The sequence below is a fragment of the Python bivittatus genome, unplaced genomic scaffold (genome assembly GCF_059951505.1).
Source record: "Python bivittatus isolate LINGU-HERP-01145 unplaced genomic scaffold, Pbiv_v1 ctg000530_np1212, whole genome shotgun sequence".
NCBI lineage: Eukaryota > Metazoa > Chordata > Lepidosauria > Squamata > Pythonidae > Python > Python bivittatus.
In genome coordinates, this window is record NW_028277085.1 from 3,824,112 (window position 1) to 3,851,278 (window position 27,167).

General features: G+C 43.5%; 1 protein-coding gene across 1 annotated transcript; it reads right to left on the reverse strand.

Moving 5' to 3' along the window:
* Positions 1 to 529: 529 nt before the first annotated feature.
* On the reverse strand, positions 530 to 25,259 carry PSTPIP1 (proline-serine-threonine phosphatase interacting protein 1). The gene is made up of 15 exons (XM_007436130.3): positions 25,054 to 25,259; positions 18,945 to 19,045; positions 17,305 to 17,379; positions 10,484 to 10,518; positions 9,571 to 9,677; positions 8,949 to 9,011; positions 7,566 to 7,664; positions 6,871 to 6,916; positions 6,477 to 6,556; positions 5,638 to 5,736; positions 4,649 to 4,745; positions 4,207 to 4,294; positions 3,514 to 3,584; positions 2,821 to 2,921; positions 530 to 1,065 (listed from the first exon to the last, which is right to left on the reverse strand). Exons 1-15 carry the CDS (start codon positions 25,084 to 25,086, stop codon positions 934 to 936), a joined length of 1,227 nt encoding a protein of 408 aa, XP_007436192.1. The 5' UTR covers positions 25,087 to 25,259; the 3' UTR covers positions 530 to 933.
* Positions 25,260 to 27,167: the final 1,908 nt, after the last annotated feature.

A 27,167-nucleotide genomic window follows, 5' to 3' on the forward strand; every position in this document is an offset into this window, starting at 1 on the left:
ATAGCTATGATCACCTGGGAACTGCAGCCATCTAGGCAGACAGGAACAAGACGACCTTACATTTTGGAGGATGATGCTCCCTGTCATTACAGGTTGCAGCAGGTAAGTAAATAAATACGGTATAATACTGAATGTTAACTACCACCAACCCCCCTGCCACCAGTGTGTTCAAACTGAAACATTATAAAAGGTTCTGACAAAATATTTAATACAATGAAAGGGGACTTTGGGAGAGACCACATGGTTATTTTCTGAACTTTCTTCTCACCATTTGGAGTCAGATTCTCAGCTGCTAAAACTTCAAATGGTGGTCTGTGCGCTACTAGAACAATTGCAAATGCATTTTCAGTGAACAGCTGAGAATCTGAGATGGTAGCATTTAGGACAGATCCCCCACCTCCTGCTTCACCCCGAGTCAAAAATTGCAATGCTAGGGAAAGGATGGTTCTCTTAGATGTGCCGTGGTTTCGCTCATAGCAAGAAAGAAGTGAAAGTGTCTTCTGGAATGAAGTTCTAACCATTTCAAAAATGCACTTTCAACTGTTTATTGTAAAGTCCACTGTGTTTCTAGTCAGGATGGTCCATCAATGTAAATGGAAAATGGCAAAGGTAGTTTTGCAAAATTTGCCTTGTAGAAAACCGGTCAAGGTTCTGCTAATGCATTGATGGGACCAGATAGGGCCTTGATTTGTCCGTAGACAAACAGCCAGAACCTTTGGGATCATACATTTTTAGGGCGAGAAAAACAATGCAAGTTTGGATGTCATGATGTATTTGATAGTTGTCCTTTAAAAAAAAAAAGACAGGATGTTGTCTATGCTAAAATAGTATAATTGTAGCTCTTTTTCTGCCACATGCAAAGAGTAAAACTGAGTTTTTAAAAGGGGTTTCTAGCTGGGAAAAATTAAAAATGTAGCACTCAGAAGTATTCCATCAAAGTTTTTCCAGATAGGAGCCAGGTACAAATCCTTGCTGCCCATTCTGTTCTACAGTCCACCAGCCATCTTCACCAGCTTCAATTATGGTTACAATATCACCTGCTCGGATGTCCAGTTCATCCTCATTCTGGAAAAAGAGTAATGGAAAGAAATGGAAAATCTCTTCAGCTAAAGGTGCAAGGGCTATGATGGAGTAAGCGTCTCTCTTCACGGCCCCAAATCAATATTAATTAGAAACGTAATTAATACCAAGGTGCCTATCCAAGAACATAAGTCATGTTGTAGAAAAAACCTTTGTGTTCAGAGCCTGGATGGCTTCACCTAATGCTGAACCAATATTTGCAAATGTCTGAAAGTGCGTGATGTAGCAGTTTTACCAAAGGTTGGGACCACCGTTCAGAGGAAGGAATAATGTAGAAAGCACACTTAGTTCTTTGGCATCTCTGCTTAAAAGAAGGTCTTTAGTTGGCATGAAGAATTTGCAACAGAGATTTTGCATTATTACTCTCCAATCCCATTAGGTGGTAAATTATTACATCTGACATGGCATAAGGCACTTTTTCTGTGTTCCTAACCTCAGCAAGCTGCGCTATGCTTGGTGCCTAATCCCATGACCCATCTCCTTGGGTCATCCCTGTAATCCAACTTTGAATTTTCTTAAAGGATGACACTTAGCAGCTTCACATCAGTGTTTAAAAAGCAGAAAAGGTAAAGTGGAGCCATCCTGGACATCATAGCTTAAATCCTGTGATGCCAAGAAGAAATCTCTCAACAGTGTTTTCTGAAACAAACTTTGTAGGTAAGAGGAACCCCTCTATAATGCTTCCTATCCTAACCTTCAAAGTTAATTCAGAAAACTGGACTGAATCAAAAGCTGCTGGATCTACAAGAGCTTTCTCTTAAGTAAATGTCTAGCCAGTAGATTGACTCCCAGCATTCCAGGTATGGAAGTATGATATACCTGGGGATAACAGGAATTGTCATCATGAGGAAGATGAGTTGGAGAAGGCTAATGTCCCCTTTGTGTTAAATGGAAACCTGCTATCTTCTGAATATCTTGGACTGCAACTCTCAAAATGATTTCAGCATATACTCCCATGGCTTAGAGGCATTACCTGAAAATCCCTTGAGCATCAAGTTTCCAATTCATGCATCCTGTGATTAGGCCAATGTAGGTGTCATTGAACAATCACATTATGCTTACTCATGCCTTCATTTCACCTTTCCTCTGTTTCTCAGTGTAGGTTATAAGTCACTTGAGAGAAGGATTTGTAGTGCTGGTTGTTTCTAAACTGTTCTGTACACAAGGTAAGCTACAGCAAGAAAACTATGACGCTTTGGGTAAATGCTAAATTTTTCAGCTAAGAAATGCATCCAACACGGGCCATACCATCTCAGACTGCAAGTGTGGGCTTATGAAGGAGAACACTCCTTAATTTACAATAAAATCCTGGGGAGAGGTTTATCGCATGTGGTCCCAGACGTGGTTAGCGTAAAGAGTATATATGAAGGTGAAGATTCCCTTGAGTCAGGCCCAACTACTAATGGTTTTATGGTGCTAGAGTTGCCGTATCTTGGCCACTCTACGGAAGGGGATTGCTGCTGCTTTCATCGGGGATGTTTTGGGGGTTTCCCAGTCTGGCCTGGAACCCTGGAACTTGTTGATGCCCTCCCGCTTGAGCACTAACCAGGTTTGCTTAGTGTTTTTCAAGCTCAGCTAGATACTGCCTCCTGCTCAGATGAAAGCGTCTTTTCATGTATAAAAATAAAGCCAACTTGAGGTCTTGAGAGTAACTGACAGCAATGATCCCTAAGAGTTCTGTTCAGGGTAACAATGCTCTTTTGTTCAAGGACACCGCATAAAGAAGGCTTTGATGCTTACCTGGGCTATGTAGTCATAGAGAACCCTGTAGTCATGATCCATGGCAGCATTTTCTGACTCAGCCACTTGAATCGCTGCGTAGACGCAGTCCGTCTTTTCAGCTGCAAAAAGAAATGGCCCCACTCCTTCAGAGGCAAAGGATTTTACCCAAGTGCCAAAGTCTACGCTCTTTCCGACTGTACTTGCACAGATCCGGAGAATGTATTCCAACGGCACCGCCAGGCCTATTTCTGAAATCCGCCCGTTACGGTCACATTGATCTCATGATACGTCCCTATCACAAATGAACTATTTCCGTTTCTGAAAGCTTCACCTGCTGCTGCTTTGAAAAATCAGAGACGTTTAGATACGACGTCTTAAAAGCCACATTTGGAAAGCCCCGGCCCTGTGTCAGGGGAATTAAATTCTGCCTTTTTCTGAAATCAGGTTTACGGTCTCAAACCTAGTAAAACAGTTTTGGAAGTTTCTGTGCTATGCTGAAAATGTGAGGGGGGAAGATGGGTATTAAGATTAGCACAAGTTGTGTTTTCCTTGAAAGCAAATGAAATGAGTTTTCTGATGTGCCGACTGCATGTTCTCAGACCAATACTCAACACATTAGGAAGGCATCGAGTTAGCAAAGCCTGATTTAACAGTTTAACAAAATTATGCTCAGAAAAATTACTGCATTTTTCCCTGGAAAAAACACCATACCAGCTGGGGTTATTGTGGAAATAATGTTGTCTGGAGGGTTTCGAGTGCTGCCATGCAACAAGTCGGAGAACCTGTGGATCAATAGGAAATATATTATATCCCTCTCAATGATGGTGCTTCCTCCCTACTAGGTTTCCAACTAGAGGTGAAACTTTGCTCTGGAGGAGAGCATTTGGGGCACAGGGATCAAAAAAGTTGAGTTGGAAGCTGCAAAAATGCAATCAAAGCCCTGCCTTTTTTAATGTGCATCACCACACATTAAAAAGGGCTGCAGCCAGCATCCTTTTCAACCCCCTCCCTGTTAGCTCTACTGTAACATACATTGTCACTCTTTGGATAGATTTAATCTTTATTTCTGTTGTATGCCATTAGAGTACAGCAGCATAGGAACAGCCATAAATTAAAAAAAAAAAGATTTTCAGGTGCCTCTCGAGGCCCTGCTGGATCCAACACTGGGTTCTCTACAGCGGCTGGCCAAACACCACAGGGGAGGGTCACAAGCAGAGGAGGAATGTCCTCACCTTGGCCTTCTCTCCTTCCCCAGCTTAGCTTATTTGTTGGAAATATTTCTTGGCTCTCTTTAAAGAAAAAACCCATTCCAAGGCAGGTTCTGCCAATCAGTGGGAAATTCAAATTATAGAACAAAGGGCCAAGCACCTGTTCATGGAAAATGGCCATAGTAATGACATTTACCTTTTCATCATTCCACAACTCTGAGTTGGACTGTTGGAGCTTCTCACAGGCCAGGTTCTCTCATAATAATTCTCGTAGCCAATGGCAGCTGTTTCAGAAACAGAAGAAGGAGATGAAAGCATGACTTCCTGCCCCAGAAATCGCATGCCAGCCAAGAATTGGTACCCCTTGTGTCAAGCCTGTACTCAACCATTTTCTTTAACATCTCCCCGTTTAATCAGAGGTACAGTTTTCACCAAGCTTATTGGTCTCGGCATCCTCCAGGGGTGTGGGCATAGACTTGCCCAAAATTCACAGCCAAAGATTGGCATTCCAAGGTTATGGAAGACTCAAAAGAGATCTTCTACAAGCCAAAGCTGCTGCTAGACTTGTTTATTATTTTCCAGATTTCATCCTCTTTTCAGGGTACAGTTAAGAAAACAGCAATTCTGTGCACAAAGACCTGGTGGTTCTGTTCCCGTCGTCTTATTCTGAATGAAGTAATCAATATCTGCGTCTACGTTGCAGTTTTCCAGGCTGAGGCGAACCTCTTCATAAAGCTTTGAAAAGAAAGAATTGTCAATGTCAATTGACAATTGTCAAAGGAGCTCTTGATTACGACTTCTAAAGCAAATTCTTCTAGTTCTTTTACAGTGTTTTTTAAAAAAAATTCAGGACAAGATAAAACACAAGCAGACAGGGTCAACTCTCTAAATTTTTGTACAAATCTTAATAGCTGTAGGTCCTTCATATATGAATGAGCAAATAAAGCACCCTTTTTTTAAAATGCTACATTTAGAATTGCAGAGTCCAAGGACCTTGTAGGACCTGCTCGGTGCAGAAAATAGAATTAAAGCATCCCTAAGAGATTTCAGTCGGTCAAATGGCTCTCCTTCACAGATTTCATCTCATGTTCATTGGAAATCTAATATAAGACCATTAGCTCTTGTCCTGCTCAAATTTCTTTGCCTCCTTTTATGTATCAGCCTCTGATGAATGCTATTAAATCCCTTTCTTATTTTCTCTAGGTTAAACCCATCAAGCATAGTTAAGACATTATAAGGCTTGTCTTTCAAACCCTGCCTGGATTCACTATATTCTTACATCTATAGCAGCTCTCACTAAATTCAGTGGAATTTACTCTCGGGTATGCATGTACAGGGAGGGTCACAGCTTTAAAGTGTGACATTCTGAGCGAGACATGATACTCCAGAGATCAACAGCAAAACCAATGGCCTCTTCCAAAAAGTCTTCCAATTACATCTCTCTAGGCAGCCTTTTTAAACCTGGTGCCCTCCAAATGAAAGGGATTACAACCTCTATCATTCCCAGCCAGCCTGGCCATCAGATGGGAAGATGTTCAATACATATTGAGGTTCTTGAGGAGGGAATTTGCAGCTGCTGAGGTTCCTTCCTCTTGATCTCTAGGGTGACGACGACTCTTTCCCTTACCTCATCGTCTTTCACACACTGCATGGAGAGTTGATTGCAATGAACCCAGAGAGAATTCCGTAGGATGGTGATTCGATCACATTCCTGAAGTTGGAAAGCCTTGGTAAATTAAAAAAAAAAAAGTAAGGATCAGTTATGGATCCTGTCACAAAACGCGATACAGTAAACCCAAAGCTGGGTTCATACACTGGGCTAAGCCAAAAACCATGTTTTATAAGCCAAAATTGGCCAGGTTCATGCAACAGGCTAAAGCTACAAACCAAGTTGATGTTGGTTGATTGAAGCAACATTCAAGCCTAGTGAAATAAATGTTCTACTAACCACAATTGTTGGAATCATTGCCCTAAGCCAGTGGTTTCCAATCTTTCTCAGTTCTTGGCACCCTTAATATCTGCTTAATTTTTAATGGTGCCTCCAGGCTTGTAGCTTACATGGTGTCCATCAGATGTCAAGTACTGCTGTGTTATCCTGCACAATTTGGGAACCACGGCCTTAAGGCCAACCTGCATAAATCATTCTATAGCTTACCATGATGGGTGAACCCTGTCAATGAAAAGAATGTGCATGCAAACAAACTATAGACAATTGACTGTATCAGAGAAGCAAACACTTGAGTGAACAAGCTGGTCATCCTTTGGTGTTAGAGGAAAACCAGTGTTGGGGCTGCCTGCCTGCCTGCCTGCCTGCCCACCCTTGGGTGGAAGGAAAGGGACCCTGCCTAAAAATCCTCCAGTAGCATCCCACCATTTTCAAGGTCAAAACTTCAATCTATTAAACAATTCTATTAATTAAACATCTTTGGTCTTGGTGCCCAAGAAGAGCTGCTTCCAACTTCTTACCTCGCAAGTACTAATATGTTCTTGTTCCCAAGTAATCCTTGTCTGGTCTAGTATTTCTATGTTCTGTTTGTACACTCTTTCTGCATGAGAAAAACCACAAGAATACAATCACAGAAGTGTTAAGAATAGCCTACCCTGCAGTTCATTGATAAAAATATCCTGAAATAAAAAAAGCTTATTTGGATAAGACTCCTCCAAAACGCTAAATTGCAAGTCAGCCTATATTTTACTCTGATTGTTTTTAACGAAGGGCACAATTGTATTTTTGGTTTATTCAGCTATTTTAGTTCTTGTAGCTTTACAGGCTAAATTGGGGGCCTGGAAGATCCCATCACAGAGATGTATAGCGTCTCTCTTACAGTAGAACTTACTTTCATAGATGCTTAAACAGTACCTGCTTCATTTGCAGCCTCTCTCGACTGTTTTGCTTTGGTCTGGCTCTGAAATGTGAAAAAAAGAACATTGGTGTGGCTCTATGGAGGGAAGGGAAGGGAAGGGAAGGGAAGGGAAGGGAAGGGAAGGGAAGGGAAGGGAAGGGAAGGGAAGGGAAGGGAAGGGAAGGGGCACCCTGAGCTAATGAAGTATTTAATGAAAGATACCGAGCATTTTTTGGTGCACGCTCTTGCAAAAAGTGTCTATGCCAAACACGAGATCATGTTCAATGGGCCTTCTAAAACAAGGACTCAGGATTGGAGCCTCAGCACCCACATGCTGTACAGGTATAGCCTACCAGCGTTAGTTCTGGAGTGAGTGTGGATTATTGTACATTCGTTACTGCTGCAAAGACTGTCTTTCATCTAGCCCTCATTCAGGTGGGCAATATGAATCTGGACTATATCCCTTCGCTATAGAGACTTCTCTATTCAAAATAATTCCCTAGAGAACTAACATGCAGAGAAGAGGGAGGGCTTAACCAACTTGGCTTTTCCCTGGCATATCACTTTTGTAAATGTAGGAATCTACTTCACGGGGCACTATTCCATCATATCACCAAGAACCAAGAGGGTCACTCTCAACAGCCTGTATGGTCAGTTCAATGGCTGAGTTCACTGTGACTCTACCTTCAACCCCCCTGAGTTTTTGAGATACCTTTTCTGTTTGCTTCTGGTTTCCAGCAGCATTTATCCTCTCGAAAGCCTGCTCAGCGTCATCAGCATCTTTACATTTCTGTTCATATGCCTTCTTTGACTGTGTGCAGAGAAATTTGCCCGATGAAGAGAAGAAAACAAACATAGCTGCCTTAAAGGGAGAATGCTCCCTTTGTAGTCATTGACAAGAAAGAAAAGCATGCATCCCAGATTGCTAATCCACTAGCGCATTAATGCTCAGACCAGTATGCCTTGTTTTATCCAAGAATAGCTCTGGAAAATAATTCAAAGGTTCTCTGGGCATTCTTTCCACACTGGGGCTAGCCCTACCCTTAGGCAGAGAGAAATGGGACAAGGAAGTATCAACTCTGCATACAATTACCGAAAGATAAGGGATCAAAAATAAAGCTGCCGATGTAAGGATTATATCTGAAAGATGGGCTTCGGGTCTGGCCATCATACTAGAGAAAGAGAAGCTCCTACTTCTTTGGTTTTTCCCCTTCCTGCTGTGTTCTTTGCTCCTTTGTTATGCCAACCTGTTAGAATATATCAGCCCTCCAAGGCAGTCCAAACCAGGAACCCAAAACCATCAGTACTAATACTACTGTCAAGTCCACAATGTCCAACTCCCAGTTCTGAAGCATTCTCACGCAACCAGGCTTGGTTCAGAAAAATACTTCTTTATTACGTGGTACATGTAGCTTGTAAACAGAACATTGCTAAAACTAAAGCCTTGGGTAAACTCCCTCTATTCCCTCTATTTATCTCCCCTCCCCTTATTGCCTGGCGTCTCGATTCTTCTCCACCTGGTGGTGACCTCTTTCCTTCCTCCCCCTCCTACCCGAGCCCCTTCCTGGCTCTTTGGGCCCCAGCTGCCTTGCCTGCAATCAAGCCAGTCTAAATTGCCCATATATGGTTAAGCTGCTTCCCAGCTCCCATTACAACCATTAACAGCAACCCCCCACCCTTAGTTACAAGTGCCAGAAACAAATCACCCCAACTCCCAACGAATGCAATATAATGGAAAACAACAACAGTTGGGTGATGCAGGTTCTGACAACTACCTTTATGGTGAGGTTACCTAACAGAATCTTGCAAGTCTGAAAGCATTTCCCCCCTCCCTTGCCTTCACTTTCCAGAGAACCAGGGAGGGTCCCTTCTGAGATGCTTTTTCCACTCCCATTCTTTCTGTGGGCTGAGGTGTCTCTTATCAGACGTTGTTTAGACTGCAGCTCTTCCTCCTGTCTCTCAAGGTTATTCTCGCACCCCGTTACGGAATGTGATTGCGCAGGCAAGGACTGCCTCATTTTTCAACATCCACGTGACTCTTGGACAGTTTTATATGCTTTTTAAATGTAGTTCCCTCCATGAATGAGTTCCTTACCTCCGTGGCTTTCTTGAACATTAAGAGTTTATTCTTGTGTATTCGTTCCATTGTACTCTCATACTGCAGGAAAGACAGGATTGGCATTAATTTTTCTTTTCCTACCTTCTACAAGAACTGGAAACACAATTCTCTAACCTTTTCTCTATCTCTGTGGCACATTTTTAAGGCTTGGGGCTCTGCTGTTTTAAGCATTTCCCAATGAGGTCAGTGGGGTTCAACCATTGGGATTACGGCTGCACCAAGCTTAGAAATGCAGCGCTGCTCCAAATTCTCATGTGTCATAGCTTATTTTTGAAAAAACAGGGGAATCGAGATTGCGTTTCTCCATCTCTACGAAGGTAACAGGGATTTCTTCGAAAGGGCAATAGCTGGATCGTGCCAGCCCTTTGAGGTAGGTCAGCTCAAGAAAGAGGCACAGCTGAAACTCCAGGAATGTTCTTTATTGAAATAAGACAGAATAACAGAATCTTGAAAGCCATTCGGAGTTTCTCTCTGCCCCATCTTATACTAAGCCAAATCAAGGTGTGGTTATTTTGGGCTACTTTCTCAAGAACAAAGTGGCTACCATCTTGACTTTTTCCACCACCACCATCCCCAGATGCCCCATCTTCTGCCTTACCTTCTTCCGTTGTTCCTTCTGCCTTTCTCTGAATTCTTCTAAGGCTTTTAGTTCATCTTTCAGCATGATCGCCAGCTGGATGTGAGAGTTGCCCACACTTTCTATTTCTATGGAAGAAATGCAGAGTTGGTCTTTATTGAAATTTTGCCTCTAGATATTGAACATCGGCTACCTGGGTAAGGGGCTTCCATGGGGGGGAGGGCAACAGCATCAAAACACAGGAGCACATGGGTGATTGAAGTCCTCCCCCTTCTTATATGCATGTTATGCTCATCGTACATGTGAAAAAAAGACAGGGCACCCACCATCTTAATATTGTTGACCCTCCTGAGGACACCCCTGCAGTAAGTGATCTTGGTTCAATGACTGGAGTTTTAGTTATTTCTAAAAGCATTTAATTTCTATACAGCAAAGGTAGACAACTGAGTGTCTTCCAGATGTCTGAAACTTCAGTTCCCAGAACCCCCCCAGCTGATATAGGGGATTCTGGGAATCGATGGCCTGCACTTTGGAGGTTCAGGAAAGCTGAGTGAAGATTCCAAAATGTCTCAACAACACTGAGGCTTTATATCCTTTTAATGGCCAGTAAAGCTCAACAAAATCCATTTTCCCCTCATTCATTTCTGGGCCTTCCCTCTGATACTGATAGATTTTCCCCTGCCAGCTGCAGTAAAATTAAATAGCATTATCCCAAAACGGAATGTAGGGTGAAAATGGCCACTCCTTACTCAATCTTAAAGTTCATCTGCACAAGTAGGAAGTATAAAGTTGCTTTTTTCTAAATGCTGTGAGCAGAAACCTGTCGGAATTTGTCAGTATTATTTGCAAAGCAAAAAGAACCCTATAAAAATGATTACTTTTGCTGCCAAAGGGAGTCAGAAATATCCCCAACAGGATTTGTCAATATACTTACGTTGTTTTAAGATTTCGAACGAAGCCTTGAGAGTGCTGAGGAGAAAGAACAAAACTCATCAATTTCCTTCCAGTCCAAAGACTTTCCTCAAACTTCGGGCTTTCTACCACAACTCCGAGTGCAACCAGCCAGCATGAGAACGTGCCAACGCTTCTGGAAAGCCCAGGGCTGTTGGAAAGGCCACAGTGCCACCACCCAGAAAAGCAATTCCAGAAGACCCTCAGGGCCAGTCTTCAAATGCCCACCACCACAACTGTATGACCTTTCTTTCTATCTATCTTTGGGTTACAACAAACTTCTCCACTGCGTAGGAACTGTGAAAATGAGAACTTCTGAGAGAAGCCCTCAACCTTTCTAATATTCCAAAAGGAAAGGTTAAGTATTAATCAGCTGAATTTCTTTCCTATCTAGGAAATTAATTCAGTGCTGGTTGAAACTATTTGGCTGTATGTGCTTTTTCCATCCGTCTTAACTGAACGCTATTTCCATTTGTTTTTTTCTTCCTATGAAAATGACTATATACTAAGTTTCTTTTCCTGTGTTTCTGTAATGCCCCCTTGTGGCATCTTTTAACTTTCTGTTAAATTCACATTCCAGTTCGCCCTGCAAATGTGTATACATTTAATCACTAGATTCATCCTGTAGGTGTCAGATGATTGATGAACTAAGATTTATTTAACTCTAGACCCAGTCCATTAACATTAAAGAGGAAACAAGTCCATTGTGGTGTCCTTTTGAGGAAGAAGCGATGAAAAAAAAAAGGGTTTTTTTCTCATCAACCATAGCACTAATGGTTTCTGTATGCTAAGCAAGTGTGCTGCACCATTGAACTAAAGCCCAGAATGGTTCCATTTTAATCCTATCTAACTCTACAGTGAAAATGGACCACATTGTCAGCAGAATTAATACATCGTTGCAGACATGGCAGAACTTCTGAAAAGTGAAAAACCAAAGCTCTTTAAGGTGTTAAAGCTAAAAGTAAAAAAGCTAAAGCTTTTTAAAAGCTGTAAAGGAAGAAAAACTGTCCCAAAGCAGATTTCTGAGTTTTGCAAACTTTTCTGTCCTAACTGACCAAGAATTTTGGTAGCAGGTACAACAATATGTGTCAGCCTTTTGAGGTAGTCCAGATAAAAAAACAAAACCATGAGTACTAACCCTACCTTTGTTGTAAGGTTACAGTAACATAGCCTTACAAGTCTGAAAGCCCTTCTCCCCCCCACTTTACTTTTACTTTCCAGAAAACTAAGGAGGATCTCTTCTGAGACACTTTCTCCACCCCCATTCCTTCTGTGGGTTGAGATATCTCTTGTCAGACTGTTGTCTAGGCTGTGGCTCTTCCTCCTGTTTCCCAAGGTTATTCTCACACCCCATTACATCATGAGAGAATCCTTGAGTAAGAGAAGAAGTGCGTTATTTTATTGGTGCATCAACCAGGTCAATCCTCCTAGTCTTGAAGGCACTCAAGTCAAGAGTCCTCTACAGAGCTGTGATCTATCTAGCCATCAGTTCCACAAGCAGAGATCCATGAAAAAGGAAACTATGCAGAGCAGGTGCCCCAAAAGCCACAAAATACAGGAATTATCATGGCAATATTTTACAGAATTCACTGAACCACAGCAATGTCTTGCCTCCTCTGGGTGCTGTCAATTTAGAACTAGCAAAGCCACAAAAGTCATCTTACAGCCTTTTTCTGGGAGTGACCTCAGCTCGGACCAGAAATCTTACCAGTTGAAGCTTTGGGGGCTTTGGGGCATTTTGGCCTCAGTGTTTAAATTCTTTCAAAGGAGGCAGGTGGAGAGAATTGAGTTATGGTTGCTAGTTGGTGAAGGACTGTGTGTCTATCAGCTCAATAAATGGGTGGCCTTTAAGGTACCATCAGTCTGTTTATTGTAGCTTCTAGAATCAAGTCTTGTTTTAAGTGCTACAAACAGAAGTCCTTACATATCTGGAAAGCACTGCCCCCTGTTCACAGCTCATCCTTCACTGAACTTTGCTTAGGGCTGGGTTCTCTCTCAGTTTTTTAAGGGGAAAAAAAAAAGGAATACTCTTATTTCCTTCCTAACATTTCCTCTTTCAAGTCTTTGCATTCTTCATGGCAGAACCTCAAACGTATCATTGCAAATTCGTTTAAAGCTGGTTTGGCCAGCATTCCTACTAAAACACTGCCATTCTGGAGGCTTCCACAGTATGCTTTTTGTTTCTTCAAATTATCATGCCAAGACCGTTTTTAAAGCTTTGCTCTTCAGGAAGATAAAGCTAGACAAGGCGCTACCAACAGGAGACCAACTCAACTCTCGTTCTTACCACCTGGCAAGCTAGAGGGGTAAAAATACCCCAAACACAACACTCTTATTAGCATTATTATTGATAAGGGAGCTTTATTAATATTTGAAATCTGTTTTATTCTATTTTATGCTGCTTTTTAAACAGGGAGAGATGGCTAGACAGACAGACAGGTTATCCTCAGCATAAACAGGAGCACATACCGCGCCGGAGATCTGCGAACAAAACAGATGTCATATGATAGGATTAAGAATCGAAACTGAACCACATAAAAGAGAAACACCACTGAACTTACACAGATCTGTGACTTTATGGGCATATTTTAGAGTCAGAAATCAGCGAGGAAGACGGAGGAAAATAAAGGATATCTTAGTGGAGGAGATGACTGTGCATATTATGTCACGGGTAACAAATGTGTGAAGGAAGAACTTTGAAAAATATATAGGCCCTTGCAGGGGGGACAAAAGGCAAAATGGCTCTCAACGTGGCAATGCGAACTCTGCCCCTTGTGTACTTTCCTGTGGCACTGAGTCACAAACACAAAAGCATGGAGGGTGCTTGGTGACATCACAAGTGTCATCCTTTCAATGTCACCCTGACTCTGAACAGACTGTGATGGGCTTTGTGGAGCAAGAAAAGGACAGATCCCAGTTAACTTATTGCCAAAGCCTTCAGTTGCTTCAGGGTGACATTTGCACAATCCCTTCCCTCCCGAGAGGAAATGCATAGCTAAAAATGAGAATACTGTACAGCTTTGCATAATATTTGCCCAGGCGATTTTATCTGTGTAGAAGCCAACTGAGCATTCATTCATCTTACTCAAAAAAAAAAAAAAAAACCCAAAAGCCCCAATCCATCTCTTATTCAGCCAGCTTCTTTTGCATTCTACAAGTGACTTTTCAGGTTAGGGGTGAAGCTTTGTAATTTTTCAAACTGCAGGAGAAAAAATTACATATCTAAGAGTCTCATTATGTAAAATATAGGAAGTGGATTCGTGTACAGTTGGGAGTGCTAAACTGGCCACATCTAGTGAACTTAGGACTATTTGTTCCCTGTTGCCCAGGAAACATTAATAACTTCTCTTTTAACGGCCCAAACCCAAACAGGAACTGGTATTAGTAGCCCTCTGAATTGAGTCTCTGCCTTTTTTTAAAAAATCAAGAATTGAGTCTCTGCCTTTCTAAAAAAAATCAAAATCAGTCTGCCACCTTGGGAAGCAGATTCATTCATTCATTCATTCATTCATTCATTCATTCATTCATTCATTCATTCTTTTATTGAAAATATTTATATAGCCACCCATCTAGTTGGGTTTCAACTCTGGGCGGCTTACAATCCAAAAATAAAACAACACATCAAAAACACAAGAACCAGTCAATCCAAAGCAGAAAAACCTGGTGCCACAATCACACTTCCCTAATGCCACTCACAACATTCTTGTCCAACTCTGACCTCACCCTATCCCAATGCTTAGAGGAAGAGAGATCTGAAGCACCATGGCCCCCTCCAAAACTCCAGCTTTCTATGCCTGATTTCATCTATTTTTTCCATGCCTGGATTTTTTTCCATCCCTGCATACTTGGGTTGGGTTCACACATTACACTCAGCTGTCATTTGCTTTAATCAGGGCTTGTCAAAGAATTCACAGGAGCTAGCTTTGCAGGTAACCCTATGCCAAATTCCTTGATATCCTTGAAACCTACTGCAGGCCAAGATGCTGCTTGAGGGCTGCCAGATCCAAATTGCAAAATTCCAGATGACCACCAGATGACAGCAAGGAGTTTGACTTTTCTGTTAGCTCCGTGGTGCAACCTCATGGCCACTCCATTTTTTGCAGCCCAGATCCGGTGGTTAGTCAGTCATTCCATTGATTCTTCATGACCTAATAAACATCATTTCCCTAGCAATGTTTGTCAGTACCTGCTTCTTTGTGCTCTTAAAAGCTCATCTTTGTGTCATAAGTCATAGTATCTCCCCATTTTGTCTTCTCCTGGCCTCCTTTTCAAGCCACCTTCAATTTTTCTAAGCATTAGGGTCTTCTCCAATGACTCTTGCCTTCACATTATGGGTCCAACATATTTAAACTTTAGCTTCATTACTGCTCCTTCTGGTGAACCCTCTGGTTTTACTTCATTTAGTACTGAATTATTTATTCTTCTTGCGCTCCAAGATATTCTCAAGATCTTGCAGCCCTACAATATTTTGCTGCTCATGCTGGCTAAGCCAATCAATACCAAGGATGGAGCCCAGTTCTCTTCAGTGGAAGAGAAGAAGGCTTACAAGCGAAAGGCCGCAGCTCAGTTCCCACAATCTTCAATATCAGTTTGCAGAGGAAGAAGAAAAGCTTCCATCTTGGGGGGAAAAAAACCACTGTTGACCACAGAATGTGCAGTATGTGACTGAAAGGACATCCCTCATCTACCATAAAGAACCTTCTTAAGAAGCCAAGTTCCATTGCTCAGAAATGTGAAGATCCTTCTGCTTCTAGGCTACCATATCAGGGTTGCAAAACCCCACACAACCACTAGAGGGCACTAAAAGAATACAGAAAGTGCTCACTCTTCCACCATCTAGTGGCTAGCCTGAGTTGTGCAGTCCAAATCAGTTTGCTCCTGATAGTCCTCAAGCTTGGTTTTAAGGAACATCCTGGATATGCTTTTTACAGTAGCGAACTCTCAAATGAAGCCCCATTGGGGGAATCACACTTAGTTTTAGGACCCACTCCCTCATTTACTGGGCCTAAACACAACTCCGGTCCCTTGCAGGAATCAATCTAGCAATGAATAGGAAACGGATTAGCTGCCCCCCTTCCCCGCCCCCGTTTTGCAACTATGATTCTATATAAAGCATGATGGTACAGGAAATGTATACAAAGCCAGCTCTATTTTTCCTGTTATTATGAGTCAGAACTCGTATCACTTACACTACATTAGAAACCCTGTAGAAATATTATCTCTAATTGCATTTGCTAACTGTTTTTGCCTGGTTGCGAGATTCCTTCTGTTGAAAGAAGTTGCGTGTCCTTTCTGTACAAGCTGAACTTTGGAATGATTCACCTATTGAGATCAATCTAGCCCTTACCCTGCCGAGTTTTAGGCGAGCTGTAAAAACATGGCTCTTTAAGAGCCCTGAAAGGGGGTCTTTAGGACACCCCATCCTGGGTTGTGTATGGAAACTATGGTGACTATAATAGGAGGATCATAGAATCATAGGCTGGGAAGGGACCTTGAACATCTTCTAGTCCAGCCCCCTGCCCAGTGCAGGAATCCTCACACCATTCTGGACAAATGGCTGTCCAGTCTTTTCTTGAAACCCTCCAGGGGTGGAGCACCCACAACTTCAGGAGGCAGGCAATTCCATTGCTTAAGAGCACTCACAGTCAGGAAATTCCTCCTTCGCTCAAGTTTGGATCTCTCACCATAAAGCTTCCACCCTGTTTGTCTAGGGCAGTGTTTCTCAACTTTAGCAACTTTAAGATGGGTGGACTTCAACTCCCAGAATTCCCCAGCCAGCATGTGTGCTTCCAGCTCCCAGAATTCATGCATGCTGGCTAGGGAATTCTGGGAGTTGAAGTCCACCCATCTTAAACTTGCTAAGGTTGAGAAACACTGGTCTACGGTAACCAGAAATCAGGAGGAATCTGGTAGCACCTTTCCAGACTAACAAATGTTATTAAAAGGCATTCAGATAAAAGTCTAAAAAGGTGCTATCAGACTCCTCCTGATTTATGGGGGCCATAGTAATTTTTCATATATCTTATTTGTTTTTAGTAGCTTTGTGATTTTATGATATGTTGTTTTACTAGGTCAGTTCTCATTGGCAGAAAGGAGGACTAGCCACTCTGAGTCCCACTTGATTGGAGCAGCTCAGGAAAGGAAGGAAGGAAGGGAGGAAGGAAGGAAGGAAGGAAGGGAGGGTACAAGAGGAAGGTTTACATATATACAAATAGTTTGATTCACAGCTGAGACACCCTTGAGTTAATGGAGCAGAAGATCTGCAACGTAGATAGCACAATGTGCTATTTCTTGCAAAAGAGAACAGGACATGTTTTGGCTTCTTCCAGATCCAGTCCTTGAGAATGATATGAGGGGTGGGTTTGGTGGGCCAAGACTTAGAATTTTGCACAGTGAGATCAAGGTAGCATAAAGAAAAATTCCATCTAGCTGGCACCATTTCATTATGGTAGCTCTCTAAGCAGTTTTTCATTCCCCTGTTTTTAGCCCATGATAAGAAACATAGGCTTAACACCTATGGCTGAGTTTACTTCTTTCCTTCTCCCTTCCTCCCTCTTTCTTGCATGCCATGCCTTTGGGATTGTAAATCTAGCTCAAAATCTGTCTCATTCTCATAACTGAAAACCACCCACAGAGCCTTATCAAGAGCTAGGTCAATAATGCTAGATGTTGCCAACCCTGTTTCTTACGTTATATCAACCACTAGATGCAAGTTCTAACCAACCATTAATTAATAACTCAACACTGACTCTTCATATAAACAAAGAAGTAACTGGTTTTTTCATTACACCGAAATGGACTTACTTGATTTCTGTTTGGCCTCCTGCTTTCCGAGCGATCTGTACCAGCTCCTTCCCGTAGCGTTCTTCTGCTTGGGCCCTGTTAAATAAAATAGTGTCTTTATTTGCAGCTCAAACCATGCTGTGCTTCTGTTTCTGCACCCCATCCTTCCAGTGGTGTGTATTGAACAGATTTGGAAGCTGGCAAGCACAGTCTCAAAATCAAACAAGATGGCAAAGGGAAGAACTTGGTTGGTGGCCTTCTTGAAAAGAGGACAAGGGGGCAGTTCACCTTCTTTGGACACCATGGTGGGATGGAAAAGGAGGTGAACTGAATCCTTCTCTGATACCTTGTACTGGTTCCACAGGTATGTACTCATGTGTGCTTCCTACTCAGTGTTGCTAATGGAAAGGCTCTTGGCTGCCTTTCCCATCATCTGTTCTGGGAACAATGGTTGCAGAAAATATGGCTCCACAGTTGTGCCTCATATACCAATGGCTCTTGGAGGTAGATGCTGAAGCCACCTAAAAGGTTTCCCTTTTAGGAAAATAGGTACCACCTAGGAGGTAGGATTCTTTTATCCCACTAGGCCAATTCTCAAGACATGCCAAAGTTTGTAATCTCAACAGTGGGATAAAAATCTAATCATCATCGTCGTCTGCAGAGATTTGAAGAGTGGGAGATTGAAGGAAGGAGACAGGCTACATTTCTCTCCCCTCACTTGTGGCCTTCATCTTTCGAAGGGAGATCCTTTTGTCTGGATCAAAAGGGATCTTCTGCTTGCAAAGTGTGTCCTCCACCATTGTGTTCTGATTCCCTTCCCTCTAAGGAAGCCACTGGATTGAAAGCTCTCAAAATCGCTCTGAGCCGCCGCCTTCTTCCTCCCTTTCTGCAACATTCTGAGCATGTTAAACCCCAAGATGAAGGCAGCCTTTCCGCCAGGTCGCAGAAACCTTTACTCACATCTTTTAAAATAGTTCTGGAGAGGGGGCAAACCCTGGGTCACTTTTGACTCTTGGATGATTCATTTGTTTTCCATACACCCCTAATGTGTGATAATTTAGGTGTATATTTCCCCAAATGCATCTGATGAACATCTTCAAATTCAGGCATTAAGCAGACCTATTTGTAAATCACATGGAAGCATGGATGGGCAATACTTTGGGAGACAGGTGCTTTGGAGGAGGGGGGGCCAAGGTAAGGATATGCAGTGGGGATTTGGCCAACCAGGGGACTTCTGGAGTGATATTTCCTGCATTTTCTTTGTGCACAAACATATTTTCTGTCTCCAACCTTAGAACGGCAAGAAATTAGGCCACCAACTTTAGGCATTTGTAGTTGGAGAGGATTCTGGGTGCAGAGGGGATGCAGGAAAGGAGTGGGGGACACACCTGCACTAACTCTGGTTTAATGCAACAAAACTGAGCCATAGGTGATTGGAAACACACCTAGTTTATGGTATCTGGATTCCAATGTCCATATGGGTGAGGATTCTTGAGAGTTTAAATCCCACCCAGGGAGAAGAACCAACTGGGGAAGGCGATTCAGATCCATGCAGTGATTTATGAGCAAAATATCTGGACCTTTCAAAGCCTTAAGGCAACTCCAAACAGTGTGCTGTACCATTTGATCTCCCCATCCCTCATTTCTGAGTGTTACATTACCTTTGTTTGATCAAGTCTTCCACATCTTTGCACATTTTCCTTCCATCCAACAAACGCTGTAGGAGTGCTTCGTATCCGGAGTGAAGGGTGAATTCTTTGCACTAGGAAAAGGGATATTTGAATGTCCATCAGCTATCACCATTCTACATCATTCTACAGTCTTTTTTCTGTATTTCCAGACTCCATCTGGGAAGAGCAGAATCAGCATTCAAAGGCCCTTTTCGTCACTGCTACCCCCTCTGCTTCCTCTGATAAATGCCAAGTGTAAGAAGACACTCCCTGTGTCCTCCTGTTTTTTTCAGACAGGGTACAATACCATCCACGCGTGACTTCCCCAACTACCAAGTTTCCATCTTGTGATCTAAAAGTGTCAATAGTGCAAGCGATCGATTCAGTTCCAAGTCTCATCTTGATTAAAGCTCGGGGGCCAAGATCCAGAGAATTCCATTAGTATGAACTGCTTTGATCCATGGTTGCTCCAGAGAAAGTCACCACTTTCGATAGAGCTGTCTCCCTGCAGCCCTTAAATTTTGCAGGGTGTTGCAAAAAAAAGCATTTGGTTTTGCAACTTGGTCCCTGAGAAGCTCACAAATAAGTTGCATAAAATATGGAAGAGCCTAGATCTCTGAAGGAAAGGCAGATATTTGCAACTGCAGGGAAGAGTCAGAAACCAGATTTCTGTGAAAATTAGGTTACAAGTTTGTTCAGCACCACTTGAAAAGTTGCTGATCTATATGTTTTAAAGTATTTATTGTCATCTTTCTACTAATTCACCTTTAGGAAAACATTTCTGGCAGTTCCACATATCCAACCTACAAAAGAATTCCAAGATATAAAAGAATATTCTTTTTTCTTTCCTTTTTCTGGTGTCTTTCTGTCCTATATTTTAACCCTTGTGATTATTTTGTTATGCTGTGTAATGGCCTGAGGTTATGCAACATCTGTTCAGATCACAAACACATGTTCCTCCCGCCTCCCAAAGCTGATATTAAGAAAAAAAACCCTCAAATCCAGTAAATGTAATAAAGAACAAACTCCTGAAATATCCAGCACCACCCAGAAAAAAAAAAAACACAATATTTTTCTAACCCCGTCAAGAGGACTAGTACCATATCACTGAAATAACTTTTCCTTTTCTTTTTTCAGTGCTTCTAGATTATCTACCACGGAAGGAGGTGAGATGTCTTCTATGTCACCTTACAAAAGGGATTCCTTAGGATATATCTGATGGAGAAACACCATCTTGCTGCCTAAGGACAGATGCGTGCTTACCTGGGAGTTAAGCCCCACTGAACCCAGTAGGACTTACTTCTGAATACTGCCCTGTTGCTTCATGATCACCTCAGAGGCACAGAATCACCCATCCGTTCCAGCCAAGATGCCAGCAAAATATTCCAAGAAACAAACACTTTTTAAGGAGAAACAACTGCACTCCAGTAGAAAACATTCCTTAGGATCAGCCTGATTTTGCAAAGAAGCATAAAAAGAACACCAAGTAAACCTACACGTGCATTTGCCATTCCTAGGTGGATCTGGTGGCCTGCTGAAGATGAAGAATCTGGAGCGTTCACCACCCTGGTGGGTTGCATGAGACTGCTGCCAATGTACGTGCCAGCCAGGCTAGAGCACTTGCAGCCCAAGCATTGGTCAAGCGAATGTGACTTCTTCACCCAACTCTCTTGGAGGCTCCTTCTGGCTGGCTGAGTCACCAGCTTCAAGTCAAGAGTTTAACAGCAGCCTTTTTCCAGGGGAAAATCATCACTGCCTTTGGGAATTCAGGAACATGCGAGGCTACCTTACTCTGCGTCAGGCACGTTGTTCTCCTAGATCCCTCTGTATCAACTTGACCTCTAGGGGCTCTGCAAGATGTCTGGCCAAGGTGTTTTCTCAGCACCTTCAAGAGGCCAGTGGCTAAATTTGGGGTCCTCTACTGATCCTGTTTAAAAAGACAGGGTGGTATTAGCCTTCCAGAGGAGCTGCTCCTCCAACCGTGACTACAAGCCATTCCACTGGAAACTTTATGTAAGACCTTTTTAATCCAAGTGGGGAGAAATTAATCATCTTGATTAATCATCTCTAGCTGGTTTTACTTCTCAATCTGCACACGTAGATTTGCATTGCAACTTTATATTCCTGGATTGAAGTTGAGGCCAACAGCAGCCCCTACGTTAGATCGGGAGGAAGTCATAGATAACACCAGATCCAGGGGACTTAATTATAAGCACATACAAGTAGTCATCATTTAGCAACCACAACTGGGACCAGCAACTCGGCTGTTGGGCAAAGCAAAGTGGTCGCTAGGTGAAGCCACAACTGTGCTTATGAACTTACTTCAACTCTCCTTTGCTTTACAGACCTGGGAAGGTCATAAATGCAAGGGTTGGTTGTAAAGTTACTTTTTCATCACTGTCGTAACTGTGAACAGTCACTAAATGAGGCAGTCACTAAAGAAGGACTACCTGTCCAGTAGTGCATTTCCCTAACACTTCTCAGACGCAAAGGGACAGACTGAGTGCACCATTTCAGCTGCCTTGTGCTCTCTCTGGAAAGCATGCAAACTAACTGCAGAGTCCCTCCATTTTGGCAAAGGAAACTTTTGGGTTTTTGCCTAAGGAGTAGCTGATCTGAAGCTGCCAGGGCAGCCATTAGCTCCGCAGAGACCCCCAGCCATCGAGAGCTGTGACTTTTGAAGGCTGCTCTCCTAACAACCTCTCCTCCGTTTCCATTTGAGACTGACCACGTGGTCAGCCGAGGCTGGGATTCCACCCACTACGGGATGGATAACCTCTGACCCCTGAGGTAATTTTTAATACCCCCAGAGCATCCCTTTACCAATATTGGTGGCATGATTGTGTCCATGCAGGTACCAGGTGTCAAGCTCAACTTCACCTTCCCCATGGCTTTGGGCTTCCAAAGATAGTTTGTTAGATGGGGAGGGGGGGGAGAGAGAGAAGGATGGATGGATGGATGGATGGATGGATGGATGGATGGATGGAATAGGTAGGTAGGTAGGTAGGTAGAGAGAGAGATGAAAAGGGAGGGGAAAAGAGAGATTACAGACAGAAAGGGTAGCCCCCAACCAAAGACTGCAGCCCCAATGCACCCTTCTTTGGGTCCCACTGACCCATCCAACAGTTTGAATGAGACACTTCTCCCCACAGCCTCCACAGCCTCTCCCTAACCCTCCCACCCACTCAGCAGTAGCAGCTCTCACTCCTTATCGCGCTTCGTTGACAGACAGAGCAGGACAGCCTCCAGCCCCTTCTGCGTGAGCCACCAGGGCTGCCTCGAACTACAACTGCCAAACGTTGGCGGCGCGGTTTCCTGCCCTTCTGGGCTAGAACCGCTTCAGTCTTAAAATAGAGCCCAACCCAGGTCTGATGTGAAAGGAGAGCCCCAACTCCCCGGGGGAGAAAAGTGAGAAAAATGCAGAAATGCCTTCTCCTGAGCCTTCTGCAAAGCATTTCTGGTGATCCCACCGCTCAAACCTGGCCTACCCTGGCTTCTGCAGCAGATTTGGAGAGCTGCCCACAGTCCTAAATTTCCCAGGTCACAGAAGAAGGCCATCTCTGGGCTGGGGGGAGATGAAAAACGGTTCCTAATGTACAGCTATCTAATTTGGATAAATGCAAATTAGACAGAAATTAAAAAGAAGGTGCTGCTGGGTTCTGCCCTTGCTGGCAGGTGGCCCTTGTGGGGGAGAAACAACAAGGGGGTCATAAGGCGCCTGGTCCAAGAAATCTGCAGGTCCAAATCACGTTTTTGAAGTAAACCGATTCAAGGCACACTTCCCGAGCCAAGACGCATATTGAAACACAGCAGTTGTTCCGTTTTTGCAATTCTCTGAATGTTGCAACGCTCAGCTTCAAGGATGCAGTGAAATACGTAATTTAACACCCAATCCACACCAAAGGTGTGCGTTTTAGCTAGGAACGGATAAATCGGCTAATCTCACTTTGTCTCACAATCCCATTGTTCTGGCCTTTCACCCCACTTCTGTATCGGTTTGATTGAGATAAATACATGCACCCCTATAGAGTCGCTTTGTGACATGGCAGCTATATATCTGTGATGTATAAATAAATAAATCATATACCTATTGAGACATATGCATACATAGAGAGAAAGGGTGTACCAAAAGTCAGGCCCCATAGGCCAGTCATAATATGTTTTATGAATTAATCTTTTTTTTTTTTAGAGAAAATGTTAGTGTCATTAGGAACGTTCAAAGGTCAAGGAAGGAAGGGTTTAGAAGAAAATGGAAACTAATTCAAACATTGAATGTGATTTATCGAATATATTGTCTGTGGGGCCTGACTTTTGGCACAACTTGTGTGCATGTGTTTGTATGTATGTATATGTATGTTTGAATGTATGTTCATTTTTATGCATGCGTATATAGTTTGTACAAAAGTCTGTATGCTTTTGAATACACACGTCTCCTAATATAACTAGTTTTGTACCCCACTTTGGTTCATCACAAAGTTGTCTCCTTACCTACTGCAATGCACGTCTACGTGATCTTTTTTTTTAACAGAAAACTTATCCTGCAACATTCATGAAAAATGCAAATAATCACACTCCTGTTCGAATGAAAGGATTGCAAAAATGGACATTTTAGAAACAAAAGGCACACAGAAAGGTGGACGGGCTATAATAGGATAAGTATGAAAACACACCCTTTGCACGTTTAAAAACCGCCGATTGATGCAGAAATGGAACAGACCGGTGAGCAGAGACGGGCCGAACTCACATCGCCCATCGACCAGGAAAAACATGGTTCTGCCCCGTTTTTACCTAGAGCTAACCTGATGGGTGGGAGATCTGGATGAGAAGGATCGGGAAGGGAACCTGCTGAGGCACTTCTAGCGAGCTTTAATAAAACTGTCAATTCAGCAAAACATGGACTAAAAAGATGCCCATCAGCAATTCATAAAGTCTTACTCAGACATATGCTTCTGCCTTTACCGTGCTAATTTATGAGAAAGCCCCAGGCCTCCGAGCAACGAGCTGCACAAGGCTGACACTGCTAAGAACCACCTCTGAGCTTCCACCTAAACTAAGCATTGTGGACACAGCCTCATCTTGAAGCACTGGAGACCCGGATGAGAAAAGGTGCCCTCTCTACGCAACTGCTGGCCAAGGAATCTCAGGTCTGAAGGCGAGTCTTTGCGGACTGATGTGGGCCCCGAAGATCCCTGGATCCAGCACAGAGGATCCAGCATTGCTATACCCACGTTTTCTCTGTCCCCTTTCCATCCTGGCGTTGTGGCTTTAGTTTGCTGGGAATCCAAGGTGCTGAACAGCTGGGTTCAATTCTCCCTGAATAACCAGTTCCCTAAAATCTCCCTACAAGGAATCGTGGCCATCTGGGCCAACACTTTGCAAAGTGACTCCTCTCGGAGTTGGAATGCAATCATTTGGCACTTACCCAGAAGCTAAATCCCCAAGCGTAGACCGGCTCCCAGTTAAAAAATCGAGGGGCGAGGTGCAAGGACATGTCAACACCCTTTAACTGATCCCTCCAAGGTCCATAAACAATATGGTGCCCAGGGCCAACAGCTGGGGACGGAGACTCTCAAGTCCTGCCCGCTGGCCTTTCCAGAGACATCTTCTCAAGCCTTTCAAACAACCAAGGCATTTTGCAACTTTCAGGGGTGAGGCCCAAGCGCCAGGGCGTGGGGCAACTTTTGCATCATACCTTTGCATTTTGCATAAACCACCAGCCACACGGTTTAGCTAATCCAGCTGGCCTGCCCTAACATTTTACTGCAGACCGAACTCCAGTTGTACTGTAAAAAGGTGCCAGCTCCGCTTTCGGCAGGATCTTAAGTCAGCCTTTTGCCTTAGAAAAATAAAACGATACCTGGCCTTAAAAAGAAATTCAACTATGAATTTAAAGAGCATTTAAAAATGCTTAAGGCAGTCTTCCTTTCTTTAGGCATTGTGGCTTTAGTTTGCTGGGAATCCGAGGTGCTGAACAGCTGGGTTCAATTCTCCCTGAATAACCAGTTCCCTAAAATCTCCCTACAAGGAATCGTGGCCATCTGGGCCAACACTTTGCAAAGTGACTCCTCTCGAGGTTGGAATGCAATCATTTGGCACTTACCCAGAAGGCATCTTTAAATTGGAGGTGCGTCATTCTGGCAGGTTGGATCAGTAGTGCAAAGCTTTGTGAAAGAGGCACCTCGCTCGGGTCAGTGCTCTGCGCGCTCCAGAGCACTGAGAGAAACCCTTCTTTACAACTTGCAGAACAGCGTTGGCTGGATTAAGGAAGCTCAGCGGCGCAACTTGTTACTGAAAGCAAAAAAGCACACCCCAAACCTCAAAGCTCTCCTTTCCTCTAGCCCCACCTCCTTGGGGCTGATGTCAAGCTCATTTTGCTTCTGCCAAAGGGCGCCTTTCAAAAAGTGGAAGCGCAAACATTGTCGCCATCATCTGGGTACAAATGAGACACTTCCTTCGAACGACGAGACGAGCTACACGCCAGAAAGCAAGAGGGCTGTTGGAGCAGCAGATGAAAGAAGTCAAGGGGGGGACTCCTTGAAGGTTACACGTGCCTGTGGACCACAGAGGCAGTGTTTTCTTGGGGCATGACAGGTGTGTGGGTGTGGGTGTGGGTGTGGGTGTGTTGGAAATCTTTTGCACAGGGCTGCATTCGTGCATGCAGGAAAGGGGAGCAGAGCGACAGCATCAGTAGCTCATCAATTGGTGCAGGACCAAGAATTTTCCACTCCCCCATCAAAGGAAAGGAAACACACACCTCACACCTCAGTTGGGCTGAGTGTGTGGTTTTCAGCGTGCCGGGCGAGCTGCATCCCTTTGCGACGAGGGCGAATAGGAACGAAGAGGGGGAGCTCCCCTCCCCTGTCCCCAGAATAGGAATGGACCGTGTTCCCCCGATTTTGTCGAAGAAGGAACTGGGGAGTGGGGACGATGCGCCCTGCTGCTGGCCCGTGGATCCCAAATCGTTTGTTATCCTCTCTTCTGGGTCACAGAAGAGGAAGAAGATTGTTTGGCTGGAAGAATGAAGTGTGAAAGTAAAAGGGTTTAATTTAATTTTCTCCGCGACAGGAAGTAACGGGGGGGGGGCACAGACTTAGCTGCTTGCAAACGTAAAAGCCTTTCTCTATCTAGTGACTCAAGGTGATTCTCACTGTGCCAGGAAACAGAAGCGCCTCCATTGCGGTCTCCATCCAACAATATTTTCAAGCCCTCAGGCTGTAGACTCAAGCCAAAAATAATCCTTTTTAGAGGATGATGTGGAACACACAAGACTTCTTAACAAGGTTTCGTGAAGTGAAAGGGATAGGGTTACAAGAATTTCAGCAATGGAATTACTTCCTTTTAGAACTGTTTCATCTCCCAAGACAGCATTTCTCAACCTTGGCCGCTCGAAGAGGGGTGGACTTCAACTCCCAGAATTCCCCTGCTGGCTGGGGAATTCTGGGAGTTGAAGTCCACCCCTCTTCGAGTGGTCAAGGTTGAGAAACACGGCTCCAGAGGCTTCATGCAGGATGTTTTTCCCACTTCTCTGCAGCCCAGGCTCTTCCATTCCCTAAGGGGGAAAAGCCAAGGGAGCATTGCGGCTTAAACGTGAAACTCTCTTGAAAGAAAAAAGGGAACTTTCAATTGCACCTGCCAGGAGAATAAAGGCAGGGTGTCCTTAGAGAGAGAAGGGGTTGTTCAGCTGGCCCTCGGGCCATGCAAATCCACTTCCTTGGGGACATTCCAAGGAAATCAATGAATCTATTCAGCCCTGAACCAAGAGGCAGCCTGGCAGCCTTTCTGCCAGCAGCCCCTGGAATGAGGAACCCCGGGCTGGTTTTTTCTCCCATTACAGCTGTATGCAAATGGAAGGAGAAGGGCGTGTTGACCCACAGATGAAAAATGTTTTTTAAATAATAATTGTATTGCAAATTACAGATAAAGCTAATACAAACTATAAAAGCTGGAAAGATAAAAATCAAAAGTGCAGAGAAAAGAAGAAAAAAGAGAAGAGCGAAGTCACTTCCCCCTCCGTTCCAGCAAGTATAAACAAATTTGACGACTTATCATCATCTCTTAAAATATAACCATCTCTTCATCTCCCATATCTCACTTTCATTATCTATAAACCAGTCTTTAAAACCTCCTCCCTCATCTTCATTAGCAAAAGTCCATCAAGGGTTACCAGAGATAGCCACCTCTTATCCACTTCAGCTAATAAAGCCACTTGAATTC

Coding starts and splice junctions, on each gene's coding strand:
- PSTPIP1 (XM_007436130.3), bottom strand. CDS start 25,086: ATGACGCACCTCCAATTTAAAGATGCCTTCTGG. Junction 9,012..9,570: donor AGAAGGAACAACGGAAGAAG/GTAAGGCAGAAG, acceptor TCTTTCCTGCAG/TATGAGAGTACAATGGAACG. Junction 6,557..6,870: donor AGAGGCTGCAAATGAAGCAG/GTACTGTTTAAG, acceptor TTTCTCATGCAG/AAAGAGTGTACAAACAGAAC.